Raw genomic sequence first — 27772 nt, 5'->3', positions numbered from 1 at the left:
CGGGGAACATAGTGTAAAAGGTGATTAGCTTTGCTGTGGAGACTAAGATATCTGACGTTGCCACAGCTCACACCATTGTCTGTTCCTTCCTACACATTTCCACACAGCTGAGTTCCTGCAGATTGTAAAACTTGGGATGTGTCACATGCTGCGGTCGCACCCAAACGTCTCTTAGCTATACGCCCAGTCTTATGACTAAGTCACACAAAGACAAGTTTGTATCAGTAAACAAACACAAACTAATAACAATAGACAATTCTTTAAGTAAAAAAACAGCATAACATGTCTAATTTGTAATTTCCCCCCACATAACCATTGATAAATACCAATTGTTCTCAGTGCTCATGCACAACCTTGGCTATTTGCATTTCTATATATGGTCAAAATCATCCCTTTAAAGCCAGTGGGGAATATACAACACCGTACTATGGAATATAACGTCGTAACCAAAAAAAGCTATGATAAAATAACGTTTCCGAGATTAGATAGAGGTGCTAGTGTCAGAGATTGAGTACAACGAAAGGTTTTATTTGACTCGCTCAGTTGTGGCTTGACCAGTAAAAATAAAAACATAGCTATAAAGAGAAGACCATTAAGACAATTAGTTGCTTTAGCAATGACAAATATACTTCAAATGAGTAGGCAACACTCACCAATAAGCCATCCGTCCTCAACAGCTCCCTCATGTAGGCGTATAGGCCAACATTGCTGTTCTGCAGAATGAAAGGGTTGTGTGTACCACCACGTTCAGCAACGTCTTTTGCACATCACATAACCTATCACCTGCACATTAAGAGTGGAAGCCTTTTCTGTTCACATAGTTGAACTCGTATTGGGATGGTGCTTTTATGGCGATGTTTGTGCCGTCTGTTGCACCGTTCGTATTTGGGAACCCATTGATTGCAAAGAAACCCATCTTGACTTCAACCTGTTGTGCGATGCTGTATGGAAATTGTATGTTTGTTTTGCTGCTGATTTGCATCCAAAACATTGGCTCATCGAGGGCTGTGAGATGCCGATCAAGCAAGCTCCCGCTGAAAAGTGGCCGTTGCCAAAAACCCGAGGGTGGATAGCACTTGGATGTGCACCGGAATAGCATGCGTTTGCCTTTTTAAAGTAGGTCTTAAATCCTCGCATAAATCGTATAAGATTGGTTTTGGGAAACAATATCTGATGAGCCAATCTGTACTTTCTGCAAAAAAAAAGTCCCACTTGTCTCTAAAACACGTTCTCTGCTAAATGCAGCGTGTGACAAATCTCCCAACAGAGCAAGATCAGCCTAATTCGATTTCCCATTATCTAATTATTTTATAGTATTTCAACAATGGTTTCACTTTCACACGTGCCTCTAATTGAACAAATGACAGTACTTAAATTGATTATTATCGTAACAACTGCACTGAAGTGGTCAAATTATATGCCTGTCAAGATATGAATGAATTCACAATGGAAATACAATGAAACAGAGAATTATTGAATTATTACTCTCACAATTTCAGACATTTTCAACATATATTTTCCCCATTCTACGCTTGACAAGCAGCAGTTCCCTTATTCCACCACTTGGCATGGCTGTGTGGACATTTACACACACTCGCAAGCAAACGTTCATATTGATAAATCTCACACTTTCTGTGGAAATTATCCCACAAATGGTTTACGCACAGATTTGTGCCATTGCGTGATTGATAAATGAGGCCCCAGGTGAGTGCAGTTAACTACCAGAAGTGTTTCGGCCCTCCAGGACTTGGACCCTGACTTGGGCCTATGTCTGCAGTGCTTCCAGAGGACTACGCCCCCATGCTCTGCTGCATCATGATAAAACTGCCCTAATGCATTTCCAAGGGTTTAAAGTTTCTGTAGCCTCACCCAAAAGATAAGCTCTTCAACAAGTATCATCCCTTAAGTCTCAGCCCTGCATCGATTTAAAGCTGGTTAAAACAAACCATGACGGACATGGATGGAGGCAATGTAGCCTAGTTAGAGGAAATTGTGGACTAAGTAGTCAGACAATTCAGGGCCCCAGGGGTTCAGTTAAGGACCTGCTTAATTTCAATCACTTATTAGGCCTGAACTACGTTTTTATACAATAAATTACCAAATGAATAGGGTTAAGAAACATTTGCACTATTGAAAAGTAGCTAAACCTTTTTGACTGTCTTCAACAAGTCCTAGCCAATTGTTTGGTTGTTTTATTGTTCAGGTCTAGGATAGTACTTCAATTAATTCCATGGGTGAACCACAATGTGTCGGCATGCCGAGTTTTTTTCGAAAGACCTCTGCCTTTGGAATGTAGCCTAAACAAGTGAAGTGACGTGTTCTCAGACTGTTCTGAGGAAGTAGCCTCGGCCAATATGCAGCAGTTCGGCTTCTACAATCAATAATCGTCTGAAGACTGCTGGTGGAACTCTGATCAATTGAGACAGACTTTTGACTTTAGTTAAGGTGTAGTTGGATGGATCTCGATGAATGGCAATATATACAACAACATTTTAATATTAGGACTTTGACTTAAAATCACAGCGTTTTGTACAGTAAATCCAATTAGGCATATCCACATCTTCAAATAAAAAAATACACATGATCATAGGCTAACCATCTTTATTTTCAACACATCCATTTCAAAATCCATCGTAAGAAATAAGCTACCTCAGCAAATAATTGATTGGTTCTGCATTTTAAATCCAAGCCAAAGATATTCACCAACCAAATCCAGCCTGAGGTAGTGAATTGTAGCCCTCTCAGACAGCACCCGGCTTTATCATCTCCCCTGAAGGAAGGCCATCCCACTATATGGCTTCAGATAGCCTAGAGGCATCTTCTCCTCATCGTCTTCAAAGCATCTCTAGATCACCGTCAGCTCCAGCCTTTACTCCTTTGACTTCACTGTTTCTGTGCCCCACATAAATGTAGGCAAATTAGCCTCATGAAAATAATGTTTAGGTTAATGATGACTTGGACATCCTGATTTGACATTTAGGCCTACCTTTCTATCAATCTCATGAAAGGCAATTTCGCAATGGAGGACACAGATACTGGGATGTCAAATTCAGTAAATGCCATATAGTCCTAATGTTGATTGGGTGTTCTTTCCATCTTTTTATTTCTCTCCGTTTCTCTCTGACCAGTCTCTCACTCTCTCGCTCTGTGTTTTCCTCTCTCTTTGTCAGATTCTCTCACTTTCGTTTTCTCTCTCTGACCAGTGTCTCTCCAGAGAATCTGGGCAGACTACACTCTCCTCAGCACTGTTTCACTCACTCTCATGGTGTTGTTTTTCTCATTGCTCTCTGTCTCCCCCCCATCTGTCGTCCCGTTGACACACTGACCTTTGACCTGGGGTCAGGTGCTGGCCGGGATGATAGCCGAACCTGCTTTTCTCTCTGAGTATACTATCTTTGCTCTGGACCAATCAAAGCCACCCCCCAAAGCTCCTCAAGCTCAGGTTGCTCAGGTAGCCAGTGCGGTGAGTTCGGTTCGCCCCCCCCCTCACACCCACCCCTGCCGCCTCTTCTCCTCCTGCCCCCCTCGTTCTTCTTCCCTCGCTCCTGGGTAGAGGGTAGAGGAGCTGGCCTGCTGTTTAGAACCAGTGAAGACTGCTTGAACCCTGCTCTCTCTGTCTTTTTCTTCTCCTTATCCGTTTTCTTTGGTGTTCGTAACTTGAAGGCATCTCACCACCTCCTAACCTTGCATCTTATCCCTTGGGAGTGATTGTTGGTTTGTAAATGTGACTGTTGGGATAGAAGCTTGATGTGCTTTGTGCAGTATGCCGGTTTGTTATTATCCAATAGTCTCTCCTTCAGTTGTCTCGGCATTGACAGAAATTGATGTTATCCTGATTCTTTAGTTATCCTTTATAGTTGCTAGCCCCTGAAACCCTACCAACCTCCTGTATAGTTTACTATAGATTTCATTCCCTTCCTTGTTCCTGCTTCTCACCCCAAAAGTCTTCTGTTTTGTTTGTTTGGAGAGTTTATAGTCGTGCGATGTGCCTCCGGACCTTCTCTACTTAGCTTGCGTAGTTGAAGCTTTTCCTAGAGCCATGAAAGATTTTCATTTATTTTGTTTTATACATATTTCCCCATCTAAATATAATTTATTAGTAGTGGTCAAACAAACAGCCCGTCCAACAATACAATACCCTTCTGATTGGTGTTGAGTGACACATTTATATTAAAGATAGGACACCAAAACAACCAAGCTGGTGTTAGAAGGAAGTAGAATAATACACTCCTCATTCCCATTCCTCCTCACCTCATCTATTGAAATACCATTGGAAAGTACCACACAATACATTGGTCGCAATCTCATGCTCTTAGAATAGACCAAGTTGTCCCCCCGAAACATTTAGCTAGCCAGCGGGGTTGGGGTTGACATTCCAGTTTATTTCCTGAATTGAAATGGAATTGACAGACTATGCTACAGGCTAGATTGCTGTTGAAAAACAGAGCAGGATGGGCTGGCTAGCCTGTCTGTCTGTCTGGAGGATTTGCAGATTATCTGCATTTAGAGATGTGCCTAATCCTTCTCTAGGCTGTCATCACACTCATCTAGAATTAACAAGTTATCGTTACTCATTGTGTATCTATTATTACTTTTATTATTACATGTTTTATTTTTCTATTACTCTGTTTTCTTTCTCTCTGCATTGTTGGGACTGGCCCGTAAGTAAGCATTTCACTGTTAGTCCACACCTGTTGTTTAAGAAACATGACTAATAACATGTTATTTTATATGTGGCCTCGTGCCTACACTGCTTTTACCATTGAACCATGTCATCTTTCATCAACATGTAAGCCATTTAGTAGACGCCTTTATCCAAAGCGTATGTATTGGTGGGCCCAGTGGGAATCGAACCCACTACCCTTGGCGTTGCAAGCGCCGTGCTCTACCAAATGAGCCACCCAGGACCATCTAACAAGATATCATCACCTGACTATAATGTAGTATTTGTTTAAATAAAGGTACTGACTCAGAGATAGGTTACTGTTTTGAGCAATATTAAGTAGGAATCACTTCCTAATATTAGCCCATCAATGTAATCCGTTCGTGACTGTGTGTTGATACAAAACCTTTAACTTGAAAGTAAATGTTAAATGTGCCTTTATAAACACACAGCCTATTTGTTCCTCATAACGGCAAAGAGCTGTTCAGTTTAACCCAAAGGCATACTAACCTGTCCATGTTAGCCCTCTTGGAGACCTCTAGACTAGCAGCTATCCTGTTAGCCTGGTTTCTTACTGTGTTTGAGTGCAGAGACTGCAGACATGTTCTACTTCTGACCTTGAAACACAGTACCAGTGTAGCTCTGATTTCCACCGCCTGGGGTCTGGAAGCCAGGCTGGCATAGTTGTCTGTTGACACAGTGCCGTTAGTCATCTGTTGGCTTAGTATAACTGCAGAGGGGAAGCTACCACGTGTCCTGAATGGCAGGGACGCACCCTATTCCCTACATATGGAATATATAGTGCACTATATAGGGAACACAGCCTACATCCTTCTGTTTGGCTAGATATCCCTTTACATGCCCTGCCCCGACAGATTGTGTAGAACTACAGAGACTAAGCTACTGGTACATGTTGCTAGGCTTCTGGTTGCTGCTACGCTAGCCTGACTGACTGGCATGTCTGTTGACACAGCACCACCATACCAGTACTGTTGTCATCTGCTAGAGATATCCCTAACACACCTGCCCTGGCACATCCTGCTCCAGCACTACGCTGCTTATTCCTATCCAGGCCCCTCAGATCTGCCAACATTGATGGGTTAGGGCCAAGGGGAAAGAAGTAGGGAGCAAATTAGACAACCGTCACCCTGACAGACTGTAAAACCACAGAAAGACTGCATCCTGCGGTCTTCAGTCTTCCCATCCAGACTGTCAGTACGGTTAGTCATCATGCCTTGGCCAGTGGCCTGACAGACTGTGTACAACAACCAAAACTAGGCTGCTGGTCTGCTGGTTAATGATGCCACTGCCAGTTTTCACATCCAGTGACAGTACTGTTTTCCTCCCTCATGCCCTGTCTGCACACATGGCCTAACCTAAACAGCATCTTGGAATGACAGTTTTGGGTGTAGTTGTAGGCAGCCTTCACAGCCTGGGTTGTGGGGATGGGTTGTGTCTAGACATTAGTCCATGTATAATTCATTGATTGAGAGCCAGTCAGGCCTGTTTTCCACTACTCTGAACCTCACACTTAGCCACTCTGGGGCTCTTCCCTTTGTCTGCCTGTAAGGCAGGGTGAGGGGGCATTGGTTTGACCTACTCACACTCTCAGACCCAAAGGCAAATGAAATGACTGGCCGTTGTAGTCAAAGCAGACCCTGCTGCTTTGTAGCCTCACAGCAAACCAGACACATTGTGAAACGTGTCCCTTCTCATCAGTGTCTCCAATCGCAACCTAAAAACTACCATAATACATTTGTATATAGGTTTTCATTTGTTGTACCATCATTTATTAATCTTTTTGATACTTTGCAATGGGTTTATAACTCTGTCTGTAATACGTATGTTTCATGTGTAAGTGTGCTCTCAACATTTCTTTGTAACTGGGACAGCTTATTGACTGGTATCTCTGGTCTGATTTAAAGATTACGCTTGTAGAAAACCCCTTGCTTTTCTTATCTAGTATCAATATCGGACATGGTACTCAAAGGAGGAGAGTGAACAGAAAGGAGAGGAGGAAATTGTTAACAGGTTAACTCAAACAAGCTTACAAGTAGGCCAACAACTGGGTCGTGTTCATTAGGTCACTCTGTAGCAAAATACTTAAAAACCTTTTTAAAACTGAAGATGAGGTTCTTGGACAATTCAGGCAGCCCCTCCCTCTTTCAGTCCATTTTCTTCTGTTTGGTGGCTGATGCACCCAACTCTGACCTTTCTATAACCAACCAGCCAGGCTACCCAGCTAACGTTCACAACAACACTACTACACCTGTCTCTACTACGTTCTAGTTAACCTACAATAACATCCTGCTGGAGTGACCCACAGCAATGCCGTTCGACCTCTTCAGCTACTGGCCCCTCTAATCAAGTTCGATTGTTTGTTTTGACCTCATGGCTGCTGTGTAGAAAAATGGCTACCAGTTGTAGTTTTTAATGGCTACCAGTTGTAGTTCTATTTTAACCCCTATCTGTTCTGTTACTGTATGTTGTACAGTAGAGATGCCTTCTATCTTGTCATTTAACCCCTCTGTTTTCTCCAAGTTTGCATGAGGGTACCCAACTACAGTACCCATAAGCCCCTGCATTGCTCCTGTACTAGCAATACTAATATTCAGAGCCATGTATATCAGATGGCTCTGCTAATATTGCTTGATCCTATACAGAGTAATCAAGGCGTAGCGGTACAGTGCACGCTGGCTGGGTGTGGGACATATGGAAGACTAACAGGTCCAGGTGCCAGGGCTGCGTCTGAAATTGCACCCTATTCATGTAAAGTGCACTACTTTGACCGTGGCCCCTATATAGTGCACTACTTTTTCACCAGGGCCCATAGTCAAAAGTAGTGGTCAAAAGTAGTGCACTACAGTATATAGGGAATAGTGTGCCATTACAGACACAGCCCTGGTTAAACCCTGGCCTAGTTTGTTTTAACCTCTTTCACTCCTGCCTCCTGCTATAGAGTGGCAGGAGAAGTGCCACAGGATCACCTAGAGGAAGCATCAATGGAGATGGGAGGGCTTCTCCTCAGGCAAGTTGTTACTTCATCCTCCTAACACCTTTCTCTGGCTTTTCCGTTTCCATTAAAATACGGTTATTGATGTCCTGAAGAGGTAATAAAGCAACTAAGAATAAAAGTTAAGATGCTGGGCCTCCCGAGTGGTGCAGCGGTCTAAGGCTCTGCGTCGCAGTGTTGGCGGCGTCACTACAGCCTGGGGTTCGATCCCAGCCTGTATCATTACCGGCCGTGACCGGGAGTCCCATAGGGCGGCACGCAGTTGGCCCAGCGTCGTCCGGGTTAGGGGTGGGTTTGGCCGGTGGGGCTTTACTTGGCTCATCGCACTCTAGGGACTCCTTGTGGCGGGCCGGGCGCCTGCGGGCAGACTCGGCCGTCAGTTGAACAGTGTTTCCTCCGACACATTGGTCAGCTGGCTTCCGGGTTAAGCAAGCGGGTGTTAAGAAGCACCGTTTGGCGGGTGATGTTTCAGAGGACGCATGACTCGACCTTCGCCTCTCCTGAGCCCGTTGGGGAGTTGCAGCGATGAGACAAGATCGTAATCACGAAATTGGGGAGAAAAAGGGGGTAATAATTACTAAAAATAAAATAAAAATCTCTTAAGATGCTATGCCAGTTAGGTCTAATCAGCTGCAGAGAGGAAGATACATTCTGATTAACATGCAATTTGAATAAAGTCTAGGCCTAACAGTAGGAGTGGTTTTGTTGATTATCTTTAACCCATGCATGTGGAAACACTCATTCATATCCCACATGTCTCTAGCTAAGGCTAAATATGTACATTCCCATGCATTGTAGTTCAATAAAGTTGACTGCCATGTGGTAATGAATACTGTAAAGTAATACACTCTCCTGTCCGTCCTCATACAGAGAGAGGAGCCACAGTCGTTTGCCCAGAAGCTACAGCTGCGTGTCCCCTCTGTGGAGTCTCTCCTCCGCGGTGCCAGCCGGGCCGAGGGCCTCTTCCTTTCCCCGTCCAAAGAGAGCCTGAACCGCAGCCCCTCTCTTAACTCCCTCACCCCCCTGGGGGAGAATGAGCCCCTGGCCACCCCAGCCTATGACCCTCCGTCGGACATCGAGAGCGAGGCAGAGGAGTCGTATGGTAGCCCTGAGTCCCTGTCGGCCCTGTCTAAAGAACAGCTGATCCATCGGCTACACAGGGTGGAGAAGAGCCTGGGGAACTACAGAGGGAAATACTCAGAGGTGGGGGTCGTGAGACAATAGAGCAGTGGTACCACATGGTACATCCTTTAGTGACGCTTGTGGAAATCAGTCTCAAAAGAAATCAGTGTAATCACTATATAATAACTAGGTAATTACCAGTTCAGCAAGTCATTTCTAACAGCTAAAACAGGGAGTTGGCCTGCTGTATGTCTACAATACACCTCTATGGGATGTACCAGTCACTATGATCAGTCTTCTCTTGCTCATCCAGTCAGTCTCAAATACAGATGACTAGAGTAGGGAGTTGGCCTGCAATGCATATATCTCTGTGTACAGCTATATTTGATTTACCTTTCTAACCATTCTCTCTCTCTCTTCCCCCCCACCCCAGTTGGTCACTACCTACAGAACAGTCCAGAGAGACAAGGAGAAAACCCAGGTGATTTTCATGAACCACCTCAACACCAGATTACATATAGTGATGCTCTGTACTTTCGGGAGGATAGAGGAACAATTCTATCCACACTCGCTGAATGCTGATGTAGTCTTTTCTGCTTTTCTCCTCAGGCCATTCTCAGTCAGAGTCAAGACAAAGCTCTCCGTAGGATTGGGGAGTTGAGAGAGGTATGACCATGAACACCATCTGTTTCTGATGAATACCGGTATATGTCTGTACTATGTTTGTCTAATTCTATCCCTATCAAAGTACTGTCTATGGGGTCTTATTTTACTCTGTTATGACCCATTACTCTCTCTCTCTCTGACATGAACTCAAAAGCTTTTAGGATACAAGCAACCACTGAGTCACAGCAGTAGAGGTGGAATTCCTGAATTCTTTATCTGTCCTGACCCAAAAAAACAGTAGCTGAGCCAAAGGAAGGTAGTCAAGAGCAGGAGGTTAGCTAAGACAATGAAGGAGGAAGGAGCAGGAGGTTAGCTAAAACAAGGAAAGAGGAAGGAGCAGGAGGTTAGCTAAAACAAGGAAGGAGCAGGAGGTTAGCTAAAACAAGGAAGGAGCAGGAGGTTAGCTAAAACAAGGAAAGAGAGGAAGGAGCAGGAGGTTAGCTAAGACAAGGAAAGAGAGGAAGGAGCAGGAGGTTACCTAAGACAAGGAAAGAGAGGAAGGAGCAGCATATTTTTGTTATCAGAACAAGATAAGGCATTGCATGTGACTTGTTTGAACTTGTGTGATGTGTTCAGGATGTAATTCACTGAGACTCTAACCTGCGTTTGTAGGAAAGAAACCTTTCCCTGGTTGAAATGGTGCAGTGTGCCCTACATGTAGGAAGTATAGAAAGACTTCTCTGGCTCTGAACCATGATAGTGTTTGATAAGGTGATCAGTGTGAGCAAGGCAATTCACAGAACTACTAATCTTGATCGCATAGGGAGTAGTTATTTGGGAAGTAAGGTGTTATTGTAGATGAGTCATTCTGAGTGGTCCGACTGCAGTTTAGTCGATCTCAAACACACTATGTTCCTCACCAGGAGCTGTACAGTCGTGGTCAAAAGTATTGGTCTTCACAAAGTTTGCTGCTTCAGTGTTTTTAGATATTTTTGTCAGATGTTACTATGGTATACTGAAGTATAATTACAAGCATTCCATAAGTGTCAAAGGCTTTTATTGACAATTACATTAAGTTTATGCAAAGAGTCAATATTTGCAGTGTTGACCCTTCTTTTTCAAGACCTCTGCAATACGCCCTGGCATGCTGTCAATTACAGTGAGGGGAAAAAAGTATTTGATCCCCTGCTGATTTTGTACGTTTGCCCACTGACAAAGAAATGATCAGTCTATAATTTTAATGGTAGGTTTATTTGAACTGTGAGAGACAGAATAACGACAAAAAAATCAGACAAAATGCATGTAAAAAATGTTATAAATTGATTTGCATTTTAATGAAGGAAATAAGTATTTGACCCCTCTGCAAAACATGACTTAGTACTTGGTGGCAAAACCCTTGTTGGCAATCACAGAGGTCAGACATTTCTTGTAATTGGCCACCAGGTTTACACACATCTCAGGAGGGATTTTGTCCCACTCCTCTTTGCAGATCTTCTCCAAGTCATTAAGGTTTCGAGGCTGACGTTTGGCAACTCAAACCATCAGCTCCCTCCACAGATTTTCTATGGGATTAAGGTCTGGAGACTGGCTAGGCCACTCCAGGACCTTAATGTGCTTCTTCTTGAGCCACTCCTTTGTTGCCTTGGCCGTGTGTTTTGGGTCATTGTCATGCTGGAACACCCATCCACGACCCATTTTCAATGCCCTGGCTGAGGGAAGGAGGTTCTCACCCAAGATTTGACGGTACATGGCCCCGTCCATCGTCCCTTTGATGCGGTGAAGTTGTCCTGTCCCCTTAGCAGAAAAACATCCCCAAAGCATAATGTTTCCACCTCCATGTTTGACGGTGGGGATGGTGTTCTTGGGGTCATAGGCAGCATTCCTCCTCCTCCAAACACGGCGAGTTGAGTTGATGCCAAAGAGCTCCATTTTGGTCTCATCTGACCACAACACTTTCACCCAGTTCTCCTCTGAATTATTCAGATGTTCATTGGCAAACTTCAGACGGCCCTGTATATGTGCTTTCTTGAGCAGGGGGACCTTGCGGGCGCTGCAGAATTTCAATCCTTCACGGCATAGTGTGTTACCAATTGTTTTCTTGGTGACTATGGTCCCAGCTGCCTTGAGATCATTGACAAGATCCTCCCGTGTAGTTCTGGGCTGATTCCTCACCGTTCTCATGATCATTGTAACTCCACGAGGTGAGATCTTGCATGGAGCCCCAGGCCGAGGGAGATTGACAGTTATTTTGTGTTTCTTCCATTTGCGAATAATCACACCAACTGTTGTCACCTTCTCACCCAGCTGTTTGGCAATGGTCTTGTAGCCCATTCCAGCCTTGTGTAGGTCTACAATATTGTCCCTGACATCCTTGGAGAGCTCTTTGGTCTTGGCCATGGTGGAGAGTTTGGAATCTGATTGATTGATTGCTTCTGTGGACAGGTGTCTTTTATACAGGTAACAAGCTGAGATTAGGAGCACTCCCTTTAAGAGTGTGCTCCTAATCTCAGCTCGTTACCTGTATAAAAGACAACTGGGAGCCAGAAATCTTTCTGATTGAGAGGGGGTCAAATACTTATTTTCCTCATTTTTGACATGCGTTTTTCTGGATTGTTTTGTTGTTATTCTGTCTCTCACTGTTCAAATAAACCTACCATTAAAATTATAGACTGATCATTTCTTTGTCAGTGGGCAAACGTACAAAATCAGCAGGGGATCAAATACTTTTTTCCCTCACTGTAACTTCTGGGCCACTTCCTGACTGATGGCAGCCCATTCTTGCATAATCAATGCTTGGAGTTTGTCAGAATTTGTGGGGTTTTGTTTGTCCACCCGCCTCTTGAGGATTGACCACAGGTTCTCAATGGGATTAAGGTCTGGGGAGTTTCCTGGCCATGGACCCAAAATGTCGATGTTTTGTTCCCCGAGCCACTTAGTTATCACTTTTGCCTTATGGCAAGGTGCTCCATCATGCTGGAAAAGGCATTGTTCGTCACCAAACTCTTCTTGGATGGTTGGGAGAAGTTGCTCTCGGAGGATGTGTTGGTACCATTCTTTATTCATGGCTGTGTTCTTAGGCAAAATTGTGAGTGAGCCCACTCCCTTGGCTGAGAAGCAACTCCACACATGAATGGTCTCAGGATGCTTTACTGTTGGCATGACACAGGACTGATGGTAGCGCTCACCTTGTCTTCTCCGGACAAGCTTTTTTCCGGATGCCCCAAACAATCGGAAAGGGGATTCATCAGAGAAAATGACTTTACTCCAGTCCTCAGCAGTCCAATCCCTGTACCTTTTGCAGAATATCAGTCTGTCCCTGATGTTTTCCTGGAGAGAAGTGGCTTCCTCGCTGCCCTTCTTGACACCAGGCCATCCTCCAAAAGTCTTCGCCTCACTGTGCGTGGAGATGCACTCACACCTGCCTGCTGCCATTCCTGAGCAAGCTCTGCACTGGTGGTGCCCCGATCCCACAGCTGAATCAACTTTAGGAGAAGGTCCTGGTGCTTGCTGGACTTTCTTGGGAGCCCTGAAGCCTTCTTCACAACAATTTAACCTCTCTCCTTGAAGTTCTTGATGATCTGATAAATGGTAGATTTAGGTGCAATCTTACTAGCAGCAATATCCTTGCCCTTTTTGTGCAAAGCAATGATGACGGCACGTGTTTCCGTGCAGGTAACCATGGTTAACAGAGGAAGAACAATGATTTCAAGCACCATCCTCCTTTTTAAAGCTTCCAGTCTGTTATTCTAACTCAATCAGCATGACAGAGTGATCTCCAGCCTTGTCCTCGTCAACACTCTCACTTGTGTTAACGAGAGAGTCACTGACATGATGTCAGCTGGTCCTTTTGTGGCAGGGCTGAAATGCAGTGGAAATGTTTTTTGGGATTAAGTTCATTTTCATGGCAATTAATTGCAATTCATCTGATCACTCTTCATAACATTCTGGAGTATTTGTAAATTGCCATCATAAAAACTGAGGCAGCAGACTTTGTGAAAATGTAATATTTGTGTCATTCTCAGAACTTTTGACCACGACTGTATGTATTAAGGCAATGTGTTATATGACAATGTTTCTCCCCAGGAGCTGCACATGGACCAGCAGGCTAAGAAGCACCTTCAGGAGGAGTTTGACGCTGCCCTGGAGGAGAAGGACCAAATGATTACTGTGCTTCAGACACAGGTGTTTATATACAGTACAGTTCATAGTGAAAGTATTCTCTCCTCTTCCAGTTTTCACATTTTGTTAAATTTTTGTTAAATGTAAAATGCATCACGTTGGGATTTGCTCCCACTGATCTGTAAAGAAAAATGATCAAATGTCTACATTTTTATTGTTTTATTTATTGTTTTTTTATGTGTGTTTCAATGGGTGTATGCTGAACACAGTCAGTATAATCTTGACTGTTGAATAATGTCTGGTCTCTAGCCTGTGTTGCTCTGTGTTTTGACTGTGTTCCCCCCCCCTCCCCCCCCCCCCCCATCCTCCTTCTCTGCCAGGTTGCACTGATGAAGAAGCGTCTGAAGGGGGTTCCTGGTGGAGCTGTGGCCCCTGAGGTTGAACACCCTCTCCAGGCTGAAGATCCTCCAGACTCTGCCTCTGCCCCACAGAGCCCCTCCAAAGACCCAGGTACTATACAGCACAGACACTATGCTGACTCACACCCCTGATAGATGATGATGTGTAGATGGACAGTAGCAGACCTGGGTTCAAATAGTATTGTCTGGTACAATGGAACCAATTGAATAGTGCCTAAGGTGGAAACCCTCTACACCTCTGGCACTCTAGGCAGGCTCAACCAAACACTTAGTGTTTTAATTTCTAATACTGTTTAGACCCAGGTCTGAGTCATTTAGTGTTGAAATGTTTAGAGCCATCTGGCTTTTATCAAGTTTATCAAGTATATTTAAAGGGATAGATCACCCAAATTACAAAATGACACATTGGTTTTGTTACCCTGTAAGCAGTCTATAGACAAGGTATGACAGCAATCCATGCTTTGATTTAGTTTCCCTGGCAATGTTTCCACATGCTAACGTTTTAGCATTTGTGGCACAAATCCCATTCTAGTCATAGGACCGATATTAGCATTTTGCACACATCATGTCCAAATCATCAGAAAGTATCTAAAATTGATTGTGAAGCTCAACAAAGTGACTTATAGATGTTTTGAACATGATGTGCGAAAAATGCTAATATCGGTCCCATGACTTGAATGGGATTTCTGCCATCAATGCTAAAACGTTAGCATGTGGAAACAGTGCCAGGGAAACTAAACCAAAGCATGGATTGCTGTCATACCTTGTCAATAGACTACTTACAGGGTAAGGAAACCAATGTGTAGTGTGGGTGAACTATCCCTTTTAACACATAAAACCACAACCACCAATCCTTAACGCCTCAGTCATAGTCAGTACTCCCCTTCGTCTGACTGAGCCACATTACCTCATTTAACCTGAGAAGGCAGCGCTAACCCATCGAAAACCATGGAGGTGCTGCAGATGGAAATTCCAAGATGGCGTAGCAGTGCGGTCGTATTTTCTGTTGTGTCCTCGTGTTAATAGCCAGTTCTTTAGTTTTTTTTGTCTATTTTGTATATATTTCTCCATTTTACTTTTTTACTTTTCATTCTTTAACTAAATATACTTTCCTGCAACCCGCCTCACCCAACGTGAAAAGGATTAAGCTGAAACTAGTCTAGCAACCGAATGGCTGTTGTAGCCAGCTAGCTAGCTACTTGCTATTAGCCACCATTAGCGGTCTAAACCATTGTCCGTGGCCTGCACTACACACCAGCCAGCTCTAGCTCTAGCCTGGACAATTTGTCGGCCAGTCTGCACAGCGTGCTATTGACCCAGAGCATATCGGATTTTCTGCCGGAATCACTGGACCCTAACGCCGGATCATCGCAACTTGCTAGCTGAAACCGAATGGCTGTTGTCGTTGGCTAATTACCATTGCCCCTTAGCAAGCACCAGTTAGCCTTGAGCTAGCCTCGAGCCAGGCCCATCTCCCGGCTATCTACCTCTCTGTCAACCGGACGGGACCTCCTAGTGTTGACATGGAGCCCTGCCGATCCAACACGACTGGTCTGCCGACGAAATCGTCTGATGTGGTTTCAACAGGCTTCCCGTTACGACGTCGACCACGAAAATCCATCTGCTAACCCCGGCCCGCTAGCACACGCAAGCTGTGCCTCTTGCTCGCCAGTGCTGTAGCAGCCCCCGAACTACCTCTGAACTCTCCTATTGCTGTTCACCGGACCTTATGATAACTCAGCTATACAGCTGATGCCTGCTGGACTGTTCCTTTATACGGTACCGCATCCTGTTTATGTTTAGCCTCAGCCCAAACTTTGTCACCATTACCAGCTGTTGTCTTAGCTCTCTCGAATAACACCTGTGATTGCTTTATGCCTCTCTCCCATGTCAATATGCCTTGCTTATTGCTGTTTCGGTTATTTCTTATTGTACTATTTCACTGTAGAGCCCCCAGTCCAGCTCAACCTGCCTTAAATAGCTCCTTTGTCCCACCCCCCATACACGCGGAGACCGACTCAATCGGTGCCTCCAGTGATGCTATCTCTTTCATCGTTACCCAACGCTGAGGTTTACCTCCACTGTACTCATATCCTTCCATATCCTTGTCTGTACATAATGCCCTGAATCTATTCTACAACGCCCGGAAATCTGCCCCTTTTATTCTCTGTACCCAACGCACTAGAAGACCAGTTTTTAAAGCCTTTAGCCGTATCCTTATTCTACTTCTCCTCTGTTCCTCTGGTGATGTAGAGGTTAACCCAGGCCCTGTAGCCCCCAGTATCACTCCTAATCCCCAGGCGTTATCATTTGTTGACTTCTGTAACCGTAAAAGCCTTGGTTTCTTGCACGTTAACATCAGAAGCCTCCTCCCTAAGTTTGAGTTATTCACTGCGTTAGCACACTCTGCCAACCCTGATGTTCTAGCAGTGTCGGAATCCTGGCTTAGGAAGGCCACCAAAAATTCAGAAATTTCCATCCCCAACTACAACATTTTCCGTCTCGATAGAACTGCCAAAGGGGGTGGGGTTGCAATCTACTGTAGAGATAGCCTGCAAAGCTCTATCATACTATCCAGGCCTGTGCCCAAACAGTTTGAGCCTCTACTTCTAAAAATCCACCTTTCCAGTCTCTCACTGTTGCCGCTTGCTACATACCCCCCTCAGCCCCGAGCTGTGCCCTGGACACCATATGTGAACTGATTGCCCCCCATCGATCCTCAGAGTTCGTACTGCTTGGTGACCTAAACTGGGATATGCTTAACAACCTACATTCTAAACTAGATTCCCTCAATCTCACACAAATTATCAACGAACCTACCAGTTACAACCCTAAATCTGTAAACATGGGCACCCTCATAGATATCATCCTGACAAATTTACCCTCTAAATACACCTCCGCTGTCTTCAACCAGGATCTCAGCGATCACTACCTTATTGCCTGCGTCAAACGACCACCCCTCATCACTGTCAAACGCTCCCTAAAACACTTTAGCGAGCAGGCCTTTCTAATTGACCTGGCCCGGGTATCCTGGATGGATATTGACCTCATTCCGTCAGTAGAGGATGCCTGGTTGTTCTTTAAAAATGCTTTCCTCTCAATCTTAAATAAGCATGCCCCATTCAAAAAATTCAGAAGTAAGAACAGATATAGCTGCTGGTTCTCCTCAGACTTGACTGCCCTTGACCAGCACAAAAACATCCTGTGGCGTACTGCATTAGCATCGAACAGCCCCCGCGATATGCAACTTTTCAGGGAAGTCAGGAACCATTATACACAATCAGTTAGGAAAGCAAAGGCTAGCTTTTTCAAACAAAAATGTGCATCCTGTAGCACTAACTCCAAAAAGTTTTGGGACACTGTAAAGTCCATGGAGAATAAGAGCACCTCCTCCCAACTGCCCACTGCACTGAGGCTAGGAAACACTGTCACCACTGATAAATCTACAATAATCGAGAATTTCAACAAGCATTTTGCTACGGCTGGCCATGCTTTCCACCTGGCTACCACTACCCCGGACACCAGCTCTGCACCCTCTGCTACAACTTGCCCATGCCCCCCCCCCCCCCCGATTCTCCTTCACACAAATTCAGTCAGCTGATGTTCTGAAAAATTTGGACCCCTACAAATCATCTGGGCTAGAATCTGGACCCTTATTACTAGCCTGTTCAACCTCTTTTTCGTAACGTCTGAGATCCCCAGAGATTGGAAAGCTGCCGCGGTCATCCCCCTCTTCAAAGGGGGTGACACTCTAGATCCAAACTGTTACAGACCTATATCCATCCTGCCCTGCCTTTCGAAAGTATTTGAAAGCCAAGTTAACAAACAGATCACAGACCATTTCGAATCCCACCGTACCTTCTCCGCTATGCAATCCGGTTTCCGAGCTGGTCATGGGTGCACCTCAGCCACGCTCAAGGTCCTAAACGATATTATAACCGCGATCGATAAAAGACAGTACTGCACAGCCGTCTTCATCGACCTGGCCAAGGCTTTCGACTCTGTCAACCACTGCATTCTTGTTGGCAGACTAAATAACCTTGGTTTCTCAAATGACTGCCTTGCCTGGTTCACCAACTACTTCTCAGATAGAGTTCAATGTGTCAAATCGGAGGGCCTGTTGTCTGGACCTCTGGCAGTCTCTATGGGGGTGCCACAGGGTTCAATTCTCGGGCCGACTCTATTCTCTGTGTATATCAATGATGTCTCTCTTGCTGCTGGTGACGCTCGGATCCACCTCTATGCGGACGACACCATTTTGTATACATCTGGCCTTTCATTGGACACTGTGTTAACAAACCTCCAAACAAGCTTCAATGCCATACAACACTCCTTCAGTAGCCTCCAACTGCTCTTAAACACTGGTAAAACTAAATGCATGCTCTTCAACCGAACGCTGCTTGCACCCGCCCACCCGACTAGAATCACTACTCTCGGCGGGTCTGACCTAGAGTATGTGGACAACTACAAATACCTAGGTGTCTGGTTAGTCTGTAAACTCTCCTTCCAGACTCACATTTAAGCATCTCCAATCAAAAGTTAGATCTAGAATCGGCTTCCTATTTCGCAACATAGCCTCCTTCACTCATGCTGCCAAACATGCCCTCGTAAAACTGACTGTCCTACCGATCCTTGACTTCGGCGATGTCATTTACAAAATAGCCTCCAACACTCTACTCAGCAAATTGAATGTAGTCTATCACAGTGCCATCCATTTTGTCACCAAAGCCCCATATACTACCCACCATTGTGACCTGTACACTCTTGTTGGCTGGCCCTCACTATATATTCGTCGCCAAACCCACTGGCTCCAGGTCATCTATAAATCACTGCTAGGCAAATCCCTGCCTTATCTTAGCTCACTGGTCACCATAGCAACACCCACCCGTAGTCTGCGCTCCAGCAGGTATATCTCACTGGTCATCCCCAAAGCCAACACCTCCTTTGGCCGCCATTCCTTCCAGTTCTCTGCTGCCAATGACTGGAAAAAACTGCAAAAATCTCTGAAGCTGGAGACTTTTATCTCCCTCACTAACTTTAAGCATAAGTTGTCAGAGCAGCTTACTGATCACTGAACCTGTACACAGCCATTCTGAAATTAGCCCACCCAACTACCTCATCCCCATATTGTTATTTATTTTGCTAATTTACACCCCAGTATCTCTATTTGCACATCATCTTTTGCACATCTATCATTCCAGTGTTAATACGAAATTGTAACTATTTTGCACTATGGCCTATTTATTGCCTTACCTCCATAACTTACCACATTCGCACACACTGTATATATATTTTCTGTTGTATATTTGACTTTGTTTTGTTTACCCCATATGTAACTGTGTTGTTGTTTTTATCGCACTGCTTTGCTTTATCTTGGCCATGTCGCAGTTGTAAATGAGAACTTGTTCTCAACTGGCTTACCTGGTTAAATAAAGGTGAAATTTAAATTTTTTAAAAAGATGGTTAGGGATAGGATTAGAACGTGTATGTATATCTATGTAATATAACATGTACAGTGCATTCGGAAAGTATTCAGACCCCTTGACTTTTTCCACATTTTGTTACGTTACAGCCTTATTCTAAAATTGATTAAATTGTTTTTTTCCCCTCATCAATCTACACACAATACCTCACAATGACAAAGCAAAAACAGGTTTTTAGATTTTTTTTGCAAATGTATAAAAAATAAAAAAACGGGAAATACCACATTTACATAAGTATTCAGACCCTTTACTCAGTGCCTTGTTGAAGCACCTTTGGCAGCAATTACAGCCTCGTCTTCTTAGGTATGACGCCACGAGCTTGGCACACCTGTATTTGGGGAGTTTCTCCCATTCTTCTCTGCAGATCCTCTCAAGCTCTGTCAGGTTGGATGGGGAGCGTCGCTGCACAGCTATTTTCAGGTCTCTCCAGAGATGTTAGATCGGGTTGAAGTCCAGGCTCTGGCTGGGCCACTCAAGGACATTGTCGTTGTCCTGTTGGATGGTGAACCTTCGCCCCAGTCTCAGGTCCTGAGCGCTTTGGAGCAGGTTTTCGTCAAGGATCTCTCTGTACATTGCTCCGTTCATCTTTTCCTCGATCCTGACTAGTCTCCCAGTCCCTGCCGCTGAAAAACATCCCCACAGCATGATGCTGCCACCACCATGCTTCACTGTAGGGATGGTGCCAGGTCTCCTCCAGACGTGATGCTTGGTATTCAGGCCAAAGAGTTCAATCTTGGTTTCATCAGACCAGAGAATCTTGTTTCTCGTGGTCTGAGAGTCATTTAGGTGCCGTTTGGCAAACTCCATGTGGGCTGTCATGTGCCTTTTACTGAGGAGTGGCTTCCATCTGGCCACTATACCATAAAGGCCTTATTGGTGGAGTGCTGCAGAGATGATTGTTCTTCTGGAAGGTTCTCCCATCTCCACAGAGGAGCTCTGTCAGATTGACCATCGGGTTCATGGTCACCTCCCTGACCAAGGCCCTTCTCCCCCGATTGCTCAGTTTGGCCGGACGGCCAGCTCTAAGAAGAGTATTTTGGTGGTTCCAAACTTCTTCCATTTAAGAATGATGGAGGCCACTGTGATCTTGGGGACCTTCAATGCTGCAGAAATGTTTTGGTACCCTTCCCCAGATTTGTGCCTCGACACAATCCTGTCTCGGAGCTCTACGGACAATCCCTTCGACCTCATGGCTTGGTTTTTGCTCTGACATGCACTGTCAACTGTGGAACCTTATATAGACAGGTGTGTTCCTTTCCAAATCATGTCCAATCAATTGAATTTACCACAGGTGGACTTCAATCAAGTTGTATAAACATCTCAAGGATGATCAATGGAAACAGGATGCACCTGAGCTCAATTTCATAGCAAAGGGTTGGAATACTTATGTAAATAAGGTATTTCTGTTTTTTTATTTGTAATACATTTGGAAAAATAAATAAAAACCTCTTCACTTTGTCATTATGGGGTATTGTGTGTAGATTGATGAGGGAAAAAATTAATTTAATAAATTTTAGAATAAGGCCGTGAAGTAACAAAATGTGGAAAAAGTCAAGGGGTCAGAATACTTTCCGAATGCACTGGATGCCTCTCAGTGGGAATCCCTTTTTCTCACAAAGCTGCGTTGCCTCTTCTAATCAGCAGAGGGCAGCACTGACCTATCTAAAAGCATGGAGGCGCTGCAGAAGAGGGTGACACGCCAGGAGAATCTACTCCAGAAGTGTAAGGAGCTGCTGAGGACACACAAGGAGCGCAGTGCCCAGCTGACCAGCGAGAACGACACTCTGCAGGAGCAGCTGCAGGAGAGACTGCAGGAGCTGGAGAAAACCAAGGTGTGTTAACCAATGTCGGTGGAGGGAGAAATGGAGAGGATGTTTTGTGATAGTATTCCATAGCTGGAATGGAACGGTATGAAACACGCAAATAAAGTTGTGCGATCATAAATTAGCAATATTGCATTCTGGCCATTACAATTAGCCATTTTGTTTTACATGGATCTTCTAATCAACTTTTTTGGAAAAGATTGCTTAAGCGGCACCCAGGAATACACATTTTAGAAGGCCATTTTCCACATATGGTCACCACAGAAATGGCCGCTTGTACTTAGAACACTGTAGTGTTGAAGGGAGTTCATTATATGGGGCTGAAGAGTGAGTGTCAACCACAGAATTCAACAGAATACATGTATCTCTATGGTGTGAACAGTAACACCATGTTTCACAACACTGTCATAAATAATCCAATGGAGTCTTCATGGTTTAGTGATCATGTGCCTGGTCTGTGGCTTCACTATCTATTTCTATGACACACGTACACACACACACACACACACACACACACACACTCTATCGCTCAGAAAGGGTGTGGAGCTTTGTCTTGTTAAGATGCCCCAAAACCTCTGGCTAGAAACCAGAGATGCATCCCAAATGGCACCCTTTTCCATACATTGTGCACTATAGGGTGCTATTTAGGACTTTTGGCTGTTTAGTTTGGCTGTGGTGTCTGTCGTTTTCACTAGCGGCTGTTGAGTGATGCTGGGCGTTAGAACAGGCCTGTGATAACAGACAATAGCTCTGCACGATGGGCAGAGGTGTGTGTGTGTGTGTGTGGAGTTGCATAATGCGCGTGCGTGTGTTTGGGTGGAGTTACAGGATGTGTGTGTGTGTGTGTGTTGAACCTGGCCAGTGTCTGAGAACAGGGCTGTTCCTGTGACAGAAAGAGCCAGAGGTTAACAGGCACTCAGCTCTCCTAACCAGCATGGAGGGGCTTGCTCATCCACAGACACACACACCCTGTAAAACAGACAGCAGCTGTCTCCCAGGCCACCATTTCACCTTTGGGATCTTGTATTTATATGGCGTTGTGGTCTGTTTCGTATTTGTGTTAAATTATTATTTGCCTTATTGTATGTTTTCACAGAGTAGTTTCATAGCTACTGTGTGAGAACATACAAACCACTGCTGCTAACCCAACCTAACCTGATCTGTGTGTTGGTTTAGCTGGCCTTGTATGCAGCCTCTGTTGACAACCGCCTTGTGGCTGTGGTGGCCGGGCCTCATGGGTGGTGTAGGGAGACTAGGGAGCAGCTTAAGGAGAGGTGTGGTCTGAAGGGGTCACTCTCTGCCTGTTATGCAGAAACATTTTGGAACCTGTCTTGGTCCTTCCTTGTTTTATTTAACCTTTTTCTAACTAGGAAAGTAGCCTGTTCCCAGAGCTGTTCGTGCTGTATTCATTGTTCATTGAAACGACCATAGGAGTTGGCTATACAACACAAACGCATATGGGACCAGATTACCAGGAAAGAGCCTGGAGGTTCATGCGAGGGCAACCTGTGCAATAACCTGAGCACGGTCCTGATGATTTAAACAATATGTTGTAAGGAATAATACATCCATTTGTATGAAATCTGATGTTTGTACCCCTGCTTAAAGGTTATGAGGAGTAGTTGGTTGTCTAAATTCAGTTCAGTGTTATTAAGAACAGTGCCCTGACATTAACTACAGTGGTGCTCCTGTTCCTTTACTACAGTGGTGCTCCTGTTCCTTTACTACAGTGGTGCTCCTGTTCCTTTACTACGGTGGTGCTCCTGTTCCTTTACTACGGTGGTGCTCCTGTTCCTTTACTACGGTTGTGCTCCTGTTCCTTTACTACGGTGGTGCTCCTGTTCCTTTACTACGGTGGTGCTCCTGTTCCTTTACTACGGTGGTGCTCCTGTTCCTTTACTACAGTGGTGCTCCTGTTCCTTTACTACTGTGGTGCTCCTGTTCCTTTACTACGGTGGTGCTCCTGTTTTCCTTTACTACGGTGGTGCTCCTGTTTTCCTTTACTACGGTGGTGCTCCTGTTCCTTTACTACGGTGGTGCTCCTGTTCCTTTACTACGGTGGTGCTCCTGTTCCTTTACTATGGTGGTGCTCCTGTTCCTTTACTACGGTGGTGCTCCTTTACTACGGTGGTGCTCCTGCTCCTTTACTACGGTGGTGCTCCTGTTCCTTTGATGACTTGCAGATTAATCAATGTTTTACTTTCAAAGATGGTCCATTAATCCTTACCCAAAGAGCACCTTCCCTTCCCATGTATTATCTGATCTCTCCTTCCGTCTGTCTGTCTGTCCTCACTGCCTTCGCTGTTGCTTTGATACCTTGCACATTAACCCATTTTTTACGTATCTCCTTCCGTTTGTCTTGTCTACTCTACAGGAGCTGCACACCACAGAGAAGATCAAGCTCATCACCCAGCTGCGTGATGCTAAGAACCTTATCGAACAGCTGGAGCAGGACAAGGTGAGTGAAGAGGGCTTCTTAATGGGATAGTTCACTTTTTAAACGTTTTTAACTTACCTAGTTCTATTCTAGGGTGTTAAAAATGCTAGCTAGGAGATTCTGGACGTTGCTAAGCCAGCTAACGAACTTAAAAACTGTTTGAACTGTCCTTTTTTAAGGTTGGTCATATATTTTGATTGTCAGTGGAGGCTGGTGACACTTCCAATCAGGTTCATCGTATTGGCTAGAATGGAATGAATGGAATCCTAAAACAACACATGGAGACCAGGTGTTTGAAGTGTTTTATACCTTTCCTTTCCTTTCATTCCAGCCATTACAATTACCTCATCCTTCGATTGCTCCCTCTTTCCACCAGCCTCCACTATTCTGGTCCTAACTTTGAGTGCCCCTTAAATGTCCTCCGCACTGCAGTGATGCTTAGTGTGAATCTGTGAAATATAGACATGTGTGTGCTATGCCACTGAGTGCAGAGTCAGAAACACTCTATCCACGATTATTGCGCTTGACCATTAACCTCTGGCTCTGCAGGAGAGGTGTGTGTGTGTGTGTGTGTGTGTGTGTGTGTGTGTGTGTGTGTGTGTGTGTGTGTGTGTACATTAATGCCAAACATGAAAGTAGAGAGTTTTACGCACATCCCCCAAAATAATAGAATAACAAATGTTCTCCATCTGCGTCCTTGTCTTGGTTAGAGACAATACCTGTCCGATTGGAAAGACACAATCATAACAGTACAGATCAAAAATGAATGAATGCTTCACATGTCCATTGAGGACCTATTTGGAAATAAACTATATATACAAAAGTATGTGGGCATCCTTTCAAATTAGTGGATTCGGCTATTTCAGCCATACCCGTTGCTGACAGGTGTATTAAATCGAGCACACAGCCATGCAATCTCCATAGAAAAACATTGGCAGTAGAATGGCCTTACTGAAAAGCTCAGTGACTTTCAACATGACACCGTCATAGGATGCCACCTTTCCAACAAGTCAGTTCGTCAAATTTCTGCCCTGCTAGAGCTGCCCCGGTCAACGGTAAGTGCTGTTATTGTGAAGTGGAAACGTCTAGGAGCAACAACCGCTCAGCCGCAAAGTGGTAGGCCCCACAAGCTCACAGAACAGGACCACCGAGTGATGAAGCGCGTAGCACGTAAAAATTGTCTGTCCTCAGTTGTAACACTCACTACCGAGTTCCAAACTGTCTCTGGAAGCAACGTCAGCACAATAACGGTTCGTCGGGAGCTTCATGAAATGGTTTCCATGGCCGAGCAGCCTCACACAAGCCTAAGATCACCATGCGCAATGCCAAGCGTCGGCTGGAGTGGTGTAAAGCTTGCTGCCATTGGACTCTGGAGCAGTGGAAACACGTTCTCTGGAGTGATGCATCACATTTCACCATCTGCCAGTCCGATGGATGAATCTGGGTTTGGCGGATGCCAGGAGAACGCTACCTGCCCCAATGTATAGTGCCAACTGTAAAGTTTGCTGGAGGAGGAATAATGGTCTGGAGCTGTTTTTCATGGTTCGGGCTTGGCCCCTTAGTTCCAGTGAAGGGAAATCTTAACACTACAGCATACAGTACAATGGCATTCTAGATTATTCTGTGCTTCCAACTTTGTGGCAACAGTTTGGGGAAGGTCCTTTCCAGTTACAGCATGACAATGCTCCCGTGCACAAAGCGAGGTCCATACAGAAATGTTTTGTTGAGATCAGTGTGGAAGAACTTGAGTGGCCTGCACAGAGCCCTGACCTCAACCCCATCGAACACCTTTGGGCCTAATTGCCCAACATCAGTGCCCGACCTCACTAATGCTCCTGTGGCTGAATGGAAGCAAGTCCCCTCAGCAATGTTCCAACATCTAGTGGAAAGCCTTCCTAGAAGAGTGGAGGCTGTTATAGCAGCAAAGCGGGGGACCAACTCCATATTAATGCCCATGATTTTGGAATGAGCTGTTCGACGAGCAGGTGTCCACATACTTTTGGACGTGTAGTGTAAGTGTTTTCATTAATGTGCTATCCTCTGGGATCACATGCACATATTGTTGATATACATCATGTATTATTTTATTTCCGAAAGTAAAATTAAATTAAATCCAATCATGGCTGTACCTTCAGGGCATGGTCATTGCAGAGACGAAGCGTCAGATGCATGAGACTCTGGAGATGAAGGAGGAGGAGATCGCCCAGCTCCGCTCCAGAAGCAAGATGGCCGCCGCCCAGAGAGAGGAACTGCAGGAGCAGAAGGAAAAGTCTGAGAAAGCTGGTCAGTGGATCTCCTCTTCTTCCTCTGTAACAATTTGTAAGTTGTACATGTACAGTATCTGACCGATGATGTGTGTTTGCGCCTTCCCCCAGCGTTTGAGGAGCTGGAGAAGGCTCTGGCCGTGGCCCAGAGGGCTGAGGAGGCGCGGAGGCTGCTGCAACTCCAGCTGGAGGAGCAGGTGAAGGAGGTAGAGAGGGCTGGGGAAGAGGAGAGGAGGAGTCTGCAGCAGGAGCTCACCAGGGTCAAGCAGGAGGTGGTCACCATCATGAAGGTGAGGGACATCTACTGTACTTCAAAATACTAATGAAATACTCACTCAGTACTTATGCAGTACTCATGCAGTAGTACATTTACATTGACATTTTAGTCATTTAGCAGACACTCTTATCCAGAGCGACTTACAGTTAGTGAATACATTTTTTATTTTTTTATTTTTTATACTGGCCCCCCGTGGGAATCGAACCCACAACCCTGGCGTTGCAAACGCCATGCTCTATCAACTGAGCTACATCCCTGCCGGCCATTCCCTCCCCTACCCTGGACGACGCTGGGCCAATTGTGCGCCGCCCATGAGTCTCCCGGTCGCGGCCGGCTGCGACAGAGCCTGGATTCGAACCAGGATCTCTAGTGGCACAGTTAGCACTGCGATGCAGTGCCTTAGACCACTGCGCCACTCAGGAGACATAGTACACAATCACTACTCACCCAGTACCAAGAGCAGGGTGTCAATTCCATTTCAATCCCAGTAAATTCACTAAGGGGCCGATTCCTACCAGATTTAAGCGCATGTAAATGGAACGTAATTCCCTTTTTGATGCATTTTTCTCTCTGAGTATTCAGAACTTGAAATTAAGCATGAGAATAACATGCTATTCACCCACTATTCGTTTCGGGGTGGAGATCTAAGATATGAAGGTGTGGTGGAGTTTTGTCTACAGATACGCTGTATTCTGACCATGACTTAACTCCCTGCATAACTGCATATATAGTCAACAGCATGCTTTTACCAACTGAACCACAAAGGACTACCTGTATTACCCATCCATTGCAATCACATGAGTATGTAATATTGTGTTGCTATTTGTGTTGTAGAAATCCTCGGAGGAGAAGATGGCAGAGATGGACAAGCTACATCGTGAAGCACTGGCCAGTAAAGAACTAGAGCTCAGTTCTCGAGTCAACCAGGCCGTGGTAAGTTCATATCTTTAATACTGTATTTTTCCCTCTCTACCCGTATACGGCAAAACAAACTCAGCTATAGTTTTGACCAGAGTGTTTGAGCTGCATGTTTATGTATATTTTGTGAATATTTCTACAGCACTGTCTTGATGTTTCTATTGCTGTTTTATTGTGAGCGCTCTGAGTAAGATATCCAATGTATTTATTACATATGGCAAATAAACTTAACTTGAATTGTGTGTTTGGTGTAGGAGCAGTGTAAAGAGGAGCTTGCCCAGGCTGCCAAGGAGATGGAGCAGCAGTCTGCCCTTGCCCTGGAAGATGCAGAGCTGCAGAAGGCTGCCATAGAAACCGAGGCAGAGACCAATGCTAAGGAAATACGGCTGGAGTTGGAGACCGCCAGAACTGTAAGTGCTCATGTTGATTGTGTGGTTCTCGTCTATGTTGGAGAGAAACATGATGCACCATTAGGTTGAAGAGCAGAGTAGATGGGTAGTGAACATAAAGACTAATGCATTATTGATATTTGGAATTAGAATCTTTTGGCGTTTAGCTACTCTATCCAAATATGCTGCACATTGTTGATTCTACAGCAAATAATATACTCTAATGTATCTAGAAGCTT

At 44.9% G+C, this 27772-nt stretch overlaps 1 protein-coding gene across 3 annotated transcripts in view; it reads left to right on the top strand.

Annotated features, from left to right (window-relative positions):
- Positions 1–27772, top strand: part of LOC311100844 (golgin subfamily A member 4-like) — a 63771-nt gene that overhangs the window by 9480 nt on the left and 26519 nt on the right. The window contains exons 3-15 of one of the 3 annotated variants that reach the window (XM_084141820.1): positions 3344–3463; positions 7623–7691; positions 8547–8879; positions 9232–9279; positions 9408–9464; positions 13488–13586; positions 13904–14033; positions 21067–21257; positions 23623–23706; positions 25821–25968; positions 26061–26239; positions 27061–27159; positions 27399–27554. In XM_084141820.1, coding sequence (XP_083997946.1) covers positions 3344–3463; positions 7623–7691; positions 8547–8879; positions 9232–9279; positions 9408–9464; positions 13488–13586; positions 13904–14033; positions 21067–21257; positions 23623–23706; positions 25821–25968; positions 26061–26239; positions 27061–27159; positions 27399–27554 — 1713 coding nt within the window. The remainder of the gene's footprint in view (positions 1–3343; positions 3464–7622; positions 7692–8546; positions 8880–9231; positions 9280–9407; positions 9465–13487; positions 13587–13903; positions 14034–21066; positions 21258–23622; positions 23707–25820; positions 25969–26060; positions 26240–27060; positions 27160–27398; positions 27555–27772) is intronic. The other 2 variants (XM_084141821.1, XM_084141822.1) reach the window with 2 other exon arrangements.

This window comes from Coregonus lavaretus (assembly GCF_964263955.1).
Source record: "Coregonus lavaretus genome assembly, chromosome: 25".
Taxonomy (NCBI): Eukaryota; Metazoa; Chordata; class Actinopteri; order Salmoniformes; family Salmonidae; genus Coregonus; species Coregonus lavaretus.
The sequence above is the reverse complement of the archived record's forward strand: the minus strand, read 5'-3'. Positions and strand labels throughout refer to the sequence as shown.